The 13,927-nt window shown below is 50.1% G+C and overlaps 3 protein-coding genes across 3 annotated transcripts; 1 reads left to right on the top strand and 2 right to left on the bottom strand.

The window, feature by feature from the left end:
• Positions 1 to 157: 157 nt before the first annotated feature.
• On the bottom strand, positions 158 to 3,715 carry THITE_2115939 (uncharacterized protein). The gene is made up of 3 exons (XM_003653409.1): positions 3,437 to 3,715; positions 2,836 to 3,350; positions 158 to 2,773 (listed from the first exon to the last, which is right to left on the bottom strand). Exons 1-3 carry the CDS (start codon positions 3,591 to 3,593, stop codon positions 260 to 262), a joined length of 3,186 nt encoding a protein of 1,061 aa, XP_003653457.1. The 5' UTR covers positions 3,594 to 3,715; the 3' UTR covers positions 158 to 259.
• A 1,509-nt stretch (positions 3,716 to 5,224) lies between these two features.
• THITE_2150626 (uncharacterized protein) lies at positions 5,225 to 6,798 on the bottom strand. The gene is made up of 2 exons (XM_003653408.1): positions 6,611 to 6,798; positions 5,225 to 6,425 (listed from the first exon to the last, which is right to left on the bottom strand). Exons 1-2 carry the CDS (start codon positions 6,630 to 6,632, stop codon positions 5,605 to 5,607), a joined length of 843 nt encoding a protein of 280 aa, XP_003653456.1. The 5' UTR covers positions 6,633 to 6,798; the 3' UTR covers positions 5,225 to 5,604.
• Positions 6,799 to 11,771: 4,973 nt separating this feature from the next.
• Positions 11,772 to 12,021, top strand: THITE_2047841 (uncharacterized protein; the record flags this gene model as incomplete). The annotated part of the gene is made up of 2 exons (XM_003653407.1): positions 11,772 to 11,833; positions 11,889 to 12,021. Coding segments are annotated over 2 exons (195 nt in total), but the record flags the coding sequence as incomplete, so codon positions are not given.
• Between the last annotated feature and the right edge of the window lie 1,906 nt (positions 12,022 to 13,927).

Below are 13,927 nucleotides of genomic sequence, written 5' to 3'. Positions count from 1 at the left end.
AGCAAGCAAGCAAGGGTGGTTAGGTAAACAAGCCCAGGCCCAGAATCCAGCATCATTCACCCCGCTTCCTTTCTCTGACTACACGGTAGTCTTGCACAAGCAGATTATCTGTCCCTGGGACTCAGAACCAACCTCCCACCGGCCCTTCATTCGCTCTCCACTTCCCTTGGTATCTCATCACCAGAGACCAACCAAGCCATTCGGAGCAGGGAACTACTAATTCCCAAAGACCTACCAAACCATCCGGAGCAGGGAACTACTAATTCCCACCCCGCATCCCCGCCCTACTACTACCACCACCACCAACACCGCCGCCGCGGGTCGCCATCCCGGGCGGCCCGGCGACCTCCCGCCTGCGGCTGCTGCCCCTGAAGTAGTCATACTGCGCCGGATCCTGCGCGGCCGCCGACGTCCCAGCGCCGCCCAGCGGCGGCGAGTGGATGCCGTCGCTGTCGTCCGTCTGCGGCAGGCCGCCGTACCCGTGGGGCCCGCCGCCCAGCATGCCCGGCGCCCGCGTGCTGCCGCCACCGCTCGGGATGCCGCCGTAGCCGCGAACCGACGCGGACGCTGTTGGGATGTCGAAGCTGGCATCCCTGCCATAGGGGCTGGATGTAGGCCCGAAGCCCGCGGGCGAGACGGGCATGCCGGCGGCGTGGGCGACGAGGTTGGTGCCGCTCTCGTTGGCGTGGCTGTACAGCGGGCTGCGGGAGCGCGAGGGCATGTCGAAGGTGGATGTGGAGTAGGCGGGTTGTCCCGGATAGGCCCTCCTGCCGGCGCCGAAGCCCATCCCGCCCAAGGGAGTGCCGGGCCGCGAGCCATGGTCGGAGCCTGCCCCGCTGCCGATTGTGCCCGGTGTGCCCGGCCGCACCAAGTCGGACGGCCGCCCGAAGATTTCGCCGCCGCCGTGGTCCTCCGCAAACTCGTCTCGGTTCTTGTAAAACTCGAAATCGAGCCGGGACTCGGGGACGACTTCGAATCCGGGCATGGAAGACGATGTCTTCCCGGCCTTCCCAGACGACATGGTGTCCAGCACGTACGTGTCGCTGTAGCCGCTGACAGTCAACGAGTCATCCAGGCCAGCATCGCGTCCGTCGCTCAACCGGCCCTGGTAGACACTGGCGAGCATATTCTGCGCCTTCGCGTGCACCATCGGCGTGATGAGGGCCTTGTAGAGGGCAGGGTGGCCGAAGCGAGCCGCAAGCCGATCGTTCCGCATGCTCTGCTCCTTTACGTCCAGGCCAGCCTCGCTCTGGTACCGGTTGTCATAACGGGTGGCGTAGTAGTGCAGCTTGTTGTCAAAGGCGCGAGTGCAGTAGAACTTGAAGGCGATCATGAGGAAGGGGAGCGGAGCGACGGCATAGGCCTGCACATGCGACGCGTCACCGCGGACCCAGACGACTAGGAAGACGATGAGATGAGAGAGGATCGAGCCGAAGAGGATGCGGTTGAAGAGGATGCGCCAGAACATGCCGCCACTCTCGTTCTTGGTGACGAAGATATAGAGCAGCAGGTACTTCTTCAGGGCCACGTCAATGCAGAAGTAGAGGGCGGCTGCCGGCAGGACAAGTGGCTGGATGGCGGCGTAGCAGAGGGCGACAGTTGAGTAGAAGAGGAAGTAGTTGTAGTAACTCGCATAGTCGAATGGGGGCGGTGCGGTGAGCTCGATCAGCTCGCGAGGGGTCGGACTGAAAAACTTGCGCATGATAAAGCTGTATAACAGCGTCCATAGCTGAGCCAGGTCGACCGCGGCACCCAGCTGTCGCTGCAGAAGCCAGGCGACCCAGAACGGCGAGAAAGAGCAGAGCGAAAGGAAGACGGTCAGCCCAAAGTTGGCGTCGAGGATGGCCTTCCAAGCATCGGTGCCTCCTTCAGTCTGCTGGACGACGTTCGCCGTGAAACTCCATATGGCGCCAAATACGGAGACGACGATGAGATTGTTGACGACAAAGAAGGCGTAGAGCTTGGCAACGACGTGGCGCTCCCGGCCGGTCTTCGTCTGGTCGCCGGCCCTGATGGACATGCGCCGGAAGATGATGGGCAGAACGAGGTAGACGAGCGACATCAGCGCTGGGGAAGCGATACCCTGAATGATGGACCAGATGGTATAGTGGGCCGTCAACGACACTTGGAAGGCGTGCCAGACGTGACCCAGGTTGGTCAGGTTCACGAGGAAGATGGCGATCATGGCATTGGGAGCAATCCACAACAAGGTGAGGACGGCGGTCCAGAGGTTGTTCCACAGCCGCCTCGTGCTGCGGGTCGAAGGGCTGAGCGGCATGTTTTCCCAGATGATATCGTTGGGCCTCGGGGCGAGCTTGACCGTTGCGCCGTAGGGCTTCTTCTTGCGGCAGGCGTAGGCGATGGAATGCGCCTCAGCAATATCCGCGAAGGAGGCGAAGCCGTAGGGCATAGACCCTCTCTTATCCACCCGCTGCCGGAAGTCCTTAATCTCCAGCTCGAGGACCTTGATGCGCTGGGTGAGATATTCGATGGCGTCGACCTTGTGGCCCCTGGGGTAGGTCCCGTAAGAAGGATCCTTCTTGGACGGAGAACACTTGGGCCTCTCCGCTGGGAGATTGTGCGGGTCCTTCAAATAAATAGCCAACACCTTCTCGAGTTTGCGGACCGTCTTGTCGTGCTGGTTGATGAGATCGGGCAGGATCTTGACGTCACGGGCGACGGCAGTCCTCGAGAAGGACGAGTTCGGAGCGACGTGGTCGATAATCCTCGCAATACCTTCGTCGGTGCGGAGGTTTTTAGGAATGTCATACAACTGGGCTCCCCATTAGCTCAACCGGAAGAAGTGCGCAAGCGGGGATGAAAAGCGCTACGTACCATCAACGTGCGGGCGTGCAGGCCGTGCTGGTACTCCTCGCTCTCCATGTACTGCCTCCTCAGCTGCAGAACCTTCCTATAGTTCCACCAGAGGAAGCCGCACACGATGATGGTCAAGAGCCAAGCGAAAACCACGGTAGCCCAAAGGGGAGCGCCCCAGACGTTGCGCGGGGTAATCCTGGCGAGCCAGGTGTCATCGGGCGGGGAGAAGTTGATATAGTTGATGGGGATCAGGATGCTGCAGCCAAGTACCGTGAGGACAATGAAGATGTTGCGGCACATCCTGGTGAAGCGCATGAAGAGAGCGGCATCCAGGCCGACCAAGTTCACCATATCCTGTTCGTTGGTCGTCCAAAGGGGAAAGATCCACGCAAAGACGCCCTTCCCCAGCGGCGGCGGAGCATGTTTCTCGTCGGCATGTTTGAGCTTCGGCGCATATACAACGCTATTGTACGGTCGAAGGAAGGAGAAGGCGATGGCGATGGCGGCGGTAATACCGAGGGAGGAACCCAACGCTGCAAAGAACGAACTTTGTTGTAGCTAGAGAGGGAGGCCTTAGCGCAAGCCTACTGAACCGGGGAGTGGCAAGCAGAGAACATACCTGGGAGGAGAAAGGGTCTGCGAGTAGTTTCAACAATTCGGTAGTGGGATCGTCGTCCCTTGGGAGGAGCCGTCGCAACATGTCGTCCCTTGGGAGGAACCGTCGCAACATATCCATGGCCATCTCGATTGATGCTTTTGATGCCCACAAAGGGCATCAAGAATAGGGTTGCGACCAGGAACTCGTGAGCTTGTCGCGGCAGCAGCGATCGAGAGACCGGATCGCCGTTGCTAAGCTCTATGATTCCCGCCGGCCGGAGATGCCGAAGCTCGGGTGTTCGTCCGATATGCTCCCCTCGGGCGGTGCGCGTTCGCAGGGTGAATGATCCCGCCGTTTTTTAATGCGATGCGAATCGAAACCCTCCAGCTTCGAACAAAGCCTGAATAGAGGCTTCTGGTTTGCTATGGTGCCCAAAAGAGTGACGTATTCCTTTGTGACGGGCGAGGATCAACGCCAAGGTCGTGAGTGAATGCGTCCCAAGAAAACGACAGGAGCGGGGGGATGCGATCGGCAAGGTTCGAAACCCCCGTCAATCGCAGAGGGACCACATAGGTCGTGTGGCTGCTGAAAACGAGCGTCGAGAGAAATCGGCGGAGAGCGACTGGTTGCCGAATCCTCTCATGTGAGCAGGTCAGGGAGTGGTGTTTAGTGAAGAGTAAAAAAGTCCTAGTGTACGCCGTTGACGTTGGCTCACGTTTTGCCAGGGGAACACAACCTGACAGGGGACGAGTTCTGGAAGGTCCAGCCAGGCCTAAGCACCGTGCCAAGAACCAGTGAGGTGAGCCACAGCATGCCGCTTCAAGCCGGTACCAAGGAAAGCAACCAACAAGCAACTCCCCAAAAAAACTTCCTTTGCTCTTTTCTCCGGGCCTTTTTCTTGCTTCACATTCCCAAAATTTTTGTCCAGGTCGACCGCAGCCCGGCCCGCCGCGGCAATCCGGGCGGCGCCACTCTGCCCCTGAAACGGTCAGACGAGCCGATGCGGGCTGGTGTGACCCAGCAATGGCCACGCGATCCAATGGCGCCCAGCGTTTCTATTTTCGCGCTGCCACTTGGCCCCGGTCGAGCCGATGCCCCGGTTCGGCGCCCCACTCTCCGGCGTGGAGGGTAGGGCAGCCGAGGGGGGGATACGAGCTCAGGAAGCAAGCTGACCCCAGGAAGGAATGCAGGAAAAACAACGTTGCATGAACGCTGAGCGGAACTCCACAACGTTACTGTGGACACTGCACATAAACACACACCAGCATGTTAAAGAAAAAGACTTGTTCACCTCGGCCGTGGTGCACTTCGGGCTTCGAAATCACCTGCGCTTCAAAGGCGGCTTCCGTGACCGTTGGCCGCAAGAGGGAGGCCGCATGAAACGGAATTTTAGGGTCTACACTAGGCCGGGATTGGGACGATCGGCCGGGCTTGCTGACCCTCCCACGGCGCTGGGACCTATGGTTTGCAACATCGGGGGACGGATCTGACTGCGCCAGGTTCATCCGCAGATCACAGCGTCCGGGACCTTTCCGCTGCTGAGTTTCCAGGGCGGTTGCTGGGCGGGTGTTCCTTACAGAAGAGGCCGCCAGACACGAATCCTGCCTTTCAACTTGAGAACCCTGGACACGGGGACATTATCAGACCTTCACCAAATCCGCAGGTGCCGTCATGCGGGTAGACCGCGTGGCTGCGGCAGGCCTCCCACTCACCACCCATCGCCTGCACAATAGTGTATACCGAGAAGACGGCAATCAAACTGGCTTCACAGAGTACTCCCTGCTGCTCAAGGGAAAGGCCCACGGCATTGTGACGTTAAGACTGTTTTTGGCCATGACTTTAGGTGATTGCGGAAGCGACGCCTTGATGATAGGATTCGAGAACCACTGAGAAAAAAACTTGAGAAAATCTGGCCGGAGACCCTGAAATATCAGTCACGAAGCAACACAAAGAAACAGGAAGGGAAACCCCAAGATTTTGAAGATCCCAGTCACCATCCCTGACCCCATCAACCCATGCATTGGGCATAGTTCACGCAGTGACCTTACCCAAGAGGCATCATCCAAGAAACAACACCGCAAGCCACGACCTACCGTCCTGACCTACCTCCCACTCGCCGTCCACTCGCCAGGCCACCTCGCCCCGCCCTCCCTCAGCCAGACAGACCTCAAACCTCAATACCTCAAACCTCAAACCTCAACCGGGCCCTGGCTCCTCGTCTTCCTCTCCGTCCTGCCCACCGGCGCAGCAGCAGGCCGGGCCTGCTTCCTCGGCCGACCAGCTTTCTTGGCAGGTGGGCCGGCGGCGGGCTTGGCCCCGTTGGTCTCCGCTGTCGCTGTCGCCGCGTCTGCAGAGGTCTTGGCTTTCTTGCCGCCGCCGCCGCCATTCTGGGCGCCGTCAGCTTCCGCGTCGGCGGCATCCGGGCCGAGCGCCTCGGCGGCCTTGCGCTTGTTGCCGGCTGCTTCGGCCGGCGGCGCTGCGGCGCCCTCTTCTGTGGCTGCTGTCGGCGCAGTTGGGGCAGGGGCAGCGGCCGGGGCTTCTTTCTCGGTGTCTGCGCCGCCCTTGGAGGTCGGGGCTTCGCCATTGGCGGTCGCGGCGCTGGCGGCTGAAACGGCGGCGTCGGTTGCTGGCGGTTGAGCAGCGACTACGGGTTGTGCCGCCGTCTCGGGCTCGGGTTTCTCGGGGGTTTTTTCTTCCTTGGCGGCGCCGTTGGCCTGGGCCTCTACCGCCGGGGGAGCAGTCGGCACCGCGGCAGACTCGGCGGCATCGGCCGGCTTCGCGAGTTCCGATGCGGCCCCCGATTCTTTTACATCGGTGCCGTTGGTGGGCGGCGCCGTGGCGTTTTCGGCCAGTGCACTTTCAGCCGAGGCTTCACCCGGCTTCGGGGCAGCAGCGCCGGCCTCCTTGGAGTTATCCGTCGCCTGCTTCTCGGGCGGGTTAGGAGCTGGGATCTCGGCGACGCTGGTGGCCGCCGACACTGGGGGGCCGGCGGCTTGTTGCTGTTCAGGGACTAGCCGTCGCGCGGAGCTCTGTGTCAGCAGTTTCTAGCTGAGGTCAACTGAGCGAATGGAAGGGCCGACATGAAGGCCCCTTTCATGCCAGTGTTCGCATCTCTTGCCGGCGACCGCGCATCCAAAGGGCGAAGGGCGAATGGCGACGGTGGTGGGCTGTGTGTTACAGTAGGAGTTTACCCACCTTTGTCGGCCTCGCTGGACATAATCGCGAATATGACGTAAGAGCGAATGGGTTGCGGGACCAGCCACGCAAGGTAGCTCGAGATTGAGGGCCAGAAGGTGTTGTCTGGCAAGCGGCAGTGTGCGGAAGAAATTGATTGAGCTGTTCGCAGATGGGAGGTCGATGGAAGGCCGACGGCTGGGCACGCAATGGAAGGGGAAAGAAGTCTGGAAGAAAATGGTCGAGGTTGGGGAAGCAATGCCCGGACGGGAAGTTAAACTGCTACACTCGGATTACACTGAGCGTAAGCTACCCACTGTAGCAGCATATGTCACGTCAGGGGTAAGGGGCTCAGAGCTTGGCACAGCGCACTGGCCATGGCTTCCCCACTCCTGGATATATATATACCACGCTCTGTTCAGTCTTTAGCTCTCCTTTGTACTAGAACAACGTATACTCTCTTTGCATTCCGATGCTCTACTACGATCCCACCGTTGCATCTACACCTCGTAGCTCGCTATAGCGTGTCAGTTATAAGCCCGGACGCTCTATAATTGTACGTAGCTAGTAACCTATAGCAAGCTCTCTCTCTCTCTCCTTTTCTCACGCTCTACACCTCAATATAACGACTACCGAGAGCAGTTCAACCATTACGTTCTAGTCCCGCGTAGATTGGACCAAGTGGTTCACAGAGCTTAAGCTCGTAGCTACGAGCAATGGCATCTAGGACGAATGCGATCCAGATACTCCCAACGAGCCTTAGGATAAGCGACCGAAAGTTCCTTCGGAAGATAAGGCAGTCGAAGAGCTTTGTAAGAAGTACGCCAAGGAATTAGGTGTCCCTATAGGCTAAGCCCTAGCTCCTACCGAACAAGAGGTTGCTACTAAGCTCGAAGCTATATATAAGGAATACCTTATACTTATAGCTATCTAAGAGAGTAGGATGAAGTTACGTTTATTTATCCTCTAATGGATTATATACTCTGTTTACCGACCTCTACTCAATGCTATATATATCGTTATTTCGAACGTTAGACTCAGCAATCCCCGAGCTCTCATTCGTAAGCTCTGTAAACAGCTTACGCCTATCGACGCTCTCGTTGAAGATTTAGCCGCTCGACAATATATAACGGTACTATAAGAGGTATATAGAGTAGGTGTCAATCTACGTAAGTGGTACTACTCTTAGAACAAGGTGTACCTATATACAAAGAGCTTCAACATCCCTGAAGTGGTTGGACCTAGAGCATCTAAACACCTTATTAAGGCGGTCGGTCACTGGATCGCCCTAGACTAGGCTCGTCACTAGCTCTCTAAGATCGAGGCACTCGAGGCCTAGGGGCGCCCGATTCCTACTCTCAAAGAGCTAGGCGTTCGCCTTGGCATTCAGATCGACAATACTACTACTAAAGGGCTTAGCTACAGTGTATTTACCTCTTTAGGAGTAGCTCAAGGCAATAGTTCTATAGATAGTATAGGCTTTTATAGCTTAAGGCTCTACTTATACCCCTATAAAGCTAATGGCAAGTATAGGTAGAAGCTAGTAGAGTACTAGTTTCTTTAGACGATAATCACTAGGGTAGAGAAGGGCTGCTATAAGCTTTTAGAAGTACGGATTACTAAGATTAGGGAGCGCTTTAACGAACTAAAGTAGAATTCCCTTTAGAAGAGCCTTTAAAAGCGGTATAGCTTCGGCTCTATAGAGTAGAGGAACTCTAGGTCAGCTTCTTCTAATAAGATCGTCTACATTGTTATCGACCTAAGCCTCCTAGGCAAGGGAGCTTACTACCTATTTATATTCTCAACTACTATTATCTACTAGCTCTCTTAGAGCATTCTCCTCGACAACTATACTGCTCTATATATCGTCAACGATAAGAAGCTTCTAGTTCCTAGCACCTTTATATTATTAGGAGACGGTGACTATATAGAAGTAGATACTACTACTTTTCCTATTTTAGGAAGAGGAGAGTGTATTATAAAAGGAGTATTAGATAGAGAGTAGGGGAAAGGAACTATAGACCTCCACTTGAAGAACGTCGCTATAGTAGAGGGCTTTTATACCAACATTATATTGGAGACCGCTCTATATATAGCTAGTATCTAGTATTTAGGTCTAGACTGCTCTCTATAGTATAGAACGCTTAAGAAGAGTATAAAGGTTAAGTAGTTGGTTTATAAGTTCAATGTGGTTTTCCTCGAATCGAAGAACCTTTCCTTTTACTTTTATACTCTCTAACCTTTATAGAGCTTTATAGGCTTGGTAATAGTGAATATAGTTATTTATAAGGATAATGCGAGGTCGTATACATTATATATACCTTAAGAGAGAGAAGATACTAAGGAGCTTTGGTATAAGAGATCTAGACATCTAGGTTAGAGAGCTCTTTAGGCATTAGTATAGAGCACGAAGAACGTTAAGATCCAAAGAACACCGACGATTGAATATAAGGTATACGCTCTATTATACGCTAGGGAGTACAATACGCTTTATAAAATAGAGCATCGCGCTTTATAGCTATTCTAGCGTATCTCTTAGGACCTCTTCTTATTCCTTCTTAGGTTTAATAGATCTTAGTATCTCCTCGCGATTAAGGACGAATTCAATGGACGGATCTAGGCTTTTATACTCTTTAACAAAGGTTAAACCGAGCTCTTTAACACTATTAGAGCTTTCGAACGCTAGGTCAAACGGTAGTAGGGACTCAATGTCTATAAGATCCGTTAGGACAACGATATAGGAGTTATCGCACTGGAAGATCGCTAACCAACAACTTACTAGCTCTAGGTATATAACGAAGACATCGACTTAGAGCTTACGCCAACATATATACTATAGCCAAATAGAGCGTTAGAGCATATAGGACAAGTCTTATAGCTAAAGAGTATAAAGATACTTACTAATGTAAACCTATCTACAAAGCTCTAGCTAAAGGGTATAAAGGTAGTGGCCTTCTTATATACCATCTCGCCTAGCTATACTTATAGTCTTTAGAGTCCCAACGAAGTACTCTACTCCTAGTTCAAGAACTACTTTCGCTAATAGGAACTAACCTTCTACTAAGCGTTAATAGCAGATCTACGTTCCAACTAGTCTAGGATCTTCATATATAGCTATAGAGTATACCCCTTAGATAAAGAGTATAAGGCTAAGCATTAGAAGAGAGAATTCAAAGTACGACTATATAGGCGAATTGGGTACCTAGTTAGGTATAGAGTATCTAACATTTACTATATCTAGGTGCCTAAGCTCGATAAGGTCATTGTAATAAGGAATATAACGTTCAACGAAAGGACCTTTTACCGTCTAAGTAAGGAAGAGCTTCTAGTTTATAAAGTTACTATTGTCAAGGATATAGTAGAGCACCTAGACGAGGGGGTTAAAGAGACCTAGGACACTAGGTCGATTCTTCGAACGCTCTACGAACTTAAGTATAGAGGACCAACGCTAGAGTCTATTACTATTATAGTTCCTAAACATAAGAGTATACTACTAAGTTAAGACTTAGGGGTAGGGGAAGTATAGGCGTAGAGTAGACTCTTAACCCCTAAAATATCACTAGAACTATAGGCTTAGCTATAGAAAGAGCTTATAAATGGAAGTAATAATAGAAATAGAGGTCTAGTCGATGATTCTAATGTTCTTCTAGAGACTAGTGGAGTATCTAGGGACCTTGGGCTAGCAATGGCCGTCCTACGAGGCGCCGCCCCTAGGAGCAAATATAAGGCTTCTCCGCCTATAGAGTACCTAGCTCTATAAAGCGACTACAAGGTATCTTTGCCTATAGAGCCCCTAGCTCTATAAAGTAAGGAAGAGGATATATTCTACAATATAGTAGAATATATAGCGGAGTAGGAAGCTTAGCCTATAGGGTATAAAGCTCTATAAACGTAACCTTCGACCAGTGAACTAGGACCAAACGTACTAAAACCACGATATAAACCTAAGGAGCCTCTTATATCTATAAAAAGGAGTATATAAATTCAGAAGCCTTCTATAAAAGTATATAAAAATATAGCTCTAAGTATAGCTTTAGAGTATATATACATTTTCTTTATTAGGTCGTTGAAAATATAGGAGAACCTAGGGTTAAGGTTTTAGACTAATCACTTAGATCTTACTCTCTAAGAAGCCTACAATAGCAACGAGACGCTCTTCTCTACGTCTTAGGAGGGTATTGAGACGCTCTTCCTAAAGTCGTTCCAAACCCTATATATAGTATTTACTACTATTGCTAGCTAGATGCCAACGATACGTTATAATACCAAGCTCCCCCCTCTCCCAAAAAGCTAGAGAGACTTAGAGAACTACGAGTATAGGAAGGAGTTCAAGGCGGCTATATATAAGGAGATCTATAATCTGACGAGCAAGGGAATATAGCGAGAGATTAAGCGAGAGTATACGAAAACGTAGCTTCTACCCCTAAAATAGGTGTTCGACTATAAGCTCGACAAGGATAGTAACCTCAAGAAGTGTAAGGCGTATATCTATATATAAGGCGATTTGTAAGACATTACCAATATCGTGAATATATATACGGCTACCTTTGCTATACGCTCTTTTTGTACCGTTATAGCGCTCGTAGTATATTTCGACCTCGAAGTAAAGCAGTTCAATATCAAGTAGGTGTTCCTAAATATAAGGAGGCTAGACGTAGAGCAGGTGACTTATAAGCTTCTAGACGGATTTAAGAAACTAGGGATCTACATAGAGCTCTTGAAGGCTCTCTATAGGCTAAAGGACTTGTTGCTCTTATAGTACAATAAGTTCTACAATATTCTCAAAGAGCTTAGCTTACAACCTTTCGTAGAAGAACCTTGCCTATTCCTCGACCCTAAGAAGAAGATAATCCTTATCTTTTATATCGACGACTTCTTAGTGGTTTACTATCGAGATAACGCTATAGCCGTAGAGCGTATTATAAAGGGCATTAAGGCGAAGTACAAAGTGTATAAGTAGGGCGATGTCGAGCACTTCCTTGGGATTAGGGTTATCTATAACCGTAGAGTATATAAGATCTAGCTTATATACAACTAGTATATCGAGAAGATCGTAAAGAAGTATAGCCTCTCCAATATTATAAGCGCTCTAGCTATCTCTTTTCTTATAGAGGAGCTTTGTAAGTTCGAAGGAGAGGCGTCTCCTAAATAGGTCAAACTATACTAAGAGCTTATAGGCTCGATCCTCTACTCTGTAGTTATAATCCGACTAGACATTGCGTTCGTAGCTACGAAGCTCTCCTAGTTTCTAACGAATCTAGGACTAGAGTACATCAAAGTGGCGAAACGAGTTATTTAGTATCTATATACTATACGCTTCCTTAGTATATAGTATAAGGATAAAGGCGTTCACTAGGTACTTTAGATTATATCCAACGTATTATATAGCGATAATCCAGATATACGATACTCTTTATAGGGCTATATTATAATGCTCTTTAGAGGGTTGATCTCCTAGAAGGCTATATAGTAAGATACTATTACTATATCTTCTACTAAGGTGGAGTTGAAAGCTCTATCGCTTATCGTAGCTAAGACAATCGCCCTAAAGCGCTTGTTTAGAGACCTTATATTCGAGATTAGAGAGCCTTAGAGGATCTTCTATAACAATTAGTAAACGATTCGGCTTATAGTAGGAGAGTATATAAAGATTAATACTTACCTACGCTATATAGATATTTACAATATATAGCTTCGCTAGGAGTATTAGAATAAGTAGTTCGACGTACTCTACCTCCCTACTATATAGATACCTATAGACGGTTTAACGAAATAGCTCTCAAGGTAGAAGTTCAAGCACTTCTACGCTTTATTAAACCTTTAAGATATACGTTAGGTAAGAAAAGAGTAGGGGAGTCAACTATCTTCTTTGTAAGGACTATCTATTGTTGTTGTTCTATACTCTCGCCTTATATATTTCGGCGATTGATAAGCTCTATTATCGTAGTCTTTCCCTAAAGCTAAAGGATCCTCGCCTATATCTTCAACTACTCTATTAGCTCTATTGTCTATATAACGACCTGCTCTAGTTCCCGGTTATCAACCAATTTGTCGCTCTCTACCTACTTAGAGAGCACCTCCTACGCTTTACTCTTTATCAACGCTATAGACGTGAAACCAAGAGGGTTATCTAGGGCTCTACCCTAGACGACTATAGGGACCTTTTACATTTGCTATTAAGGCTACTCCTCTACCGGCTCTACTATATCTATATCCTCCTATTCTCCCTTCTCTTCGACCTTTTAGGGATCGTTCAAAAGTATACGAAGCGTAGGACGAATCTTCTTCGTAGCCTATTCGGTATCAGATAGGGGGTATAGAGTAGCGGATAGTAGAGACTCACCTTCTAGTCGAAGTCGTTGATAGCCGTGGTTAGAGCTTGTACCTTCTCTACAATAGTAGGTGGGATCAGCTTATAGCTATAGTTGAAGCGTTTACAATACTAGTAGTATACACTATAGCTATTATAGTTGTAGTAGGTTCTATTGTAGGAGCCTACGAGAGTAGTGTATATACAACCTAGGTATAGGATCTCGCGCTCTATAGTCATTTATAGTATATAATTGGGGGGTGTGTTAGGGCGATATAGCAGTAAGCTAGAAGGAAGAGCGTATAACTTACTCAACTAGAGGACTACAACGCCGATTAGAAGAAGGTGTAACAGGCTCTTTAGAAGCGGTATATAGGGTAGTAGGTTCTACTACAAGCTCTTTAGCACTGTTACCCTCCTCTGAAGGGGTAGGCGAAGGTATAGGCAATTCGTCTAAGAAGATGTCGAAGTATAAAGGTATAGTAGTCTTATACGCTCTTAGGAGCTAAGAATAGTAGTAGTAGTAGCTACCGTGTATATAAACAAGAGGATATATATAGGAAGAAGGAAGCTTAAGCTCCTATAAGTAGGAATTTATACCTCCCCCGGATCTAAGCGCTCTAATTGGCTAGAATCGTACTTTAGAATTTCTCACGGCTTTACATAACCTACTCTTATACAACCTACTGTTTACAAGGATTTCCTATATTCTAGTTTTTCGTAGTTCAGTTGTTCAACTCACACGTATTCAGGCGCTCTGTTGAACAACTAGGGGGTGTGTCACGTCAGGGGTAAGGGGCTCAGAGCTTGGTATAGCGCACTGGCTATGGCTTCCCCACTCCTGGATGTATATATACCACGCTCTGTTCAGTCTTTAGCTCTCCTTTGTACTAGAACAACGCACACTCTCTTTGCATTCCGATGCTCTACTACGATCCTACCGTTGCATCCACACCTCGCAGCTCGCTATAGCGTGTCAGCATGCCATGGCACACAGTCCGCCCGGTGGATTGCTGTGGACTGTGGAC

The sequence above is a fragment of the Thermothielavioides terrestris genome, chromosome 2 (genome assembly GCF_000226115.1).
Source record: "Thermothielavioides terrestris NRRL 8126 chromosome 2, complete sequence".
In the NCBI taxonomy this organism is placed as follows: Eukaryota; Fungi; Ascomycota; class Sordariomycetes; order Sordariales; family Chaetomiaceae; genus Thermothielavioides; species Thermothielavioides terrestris.
The sequence above is the reverse complement of the archived record's forward strand: the minus strand, read 5'-3'. Positions and strand labels throughout refer to the sequence as shown.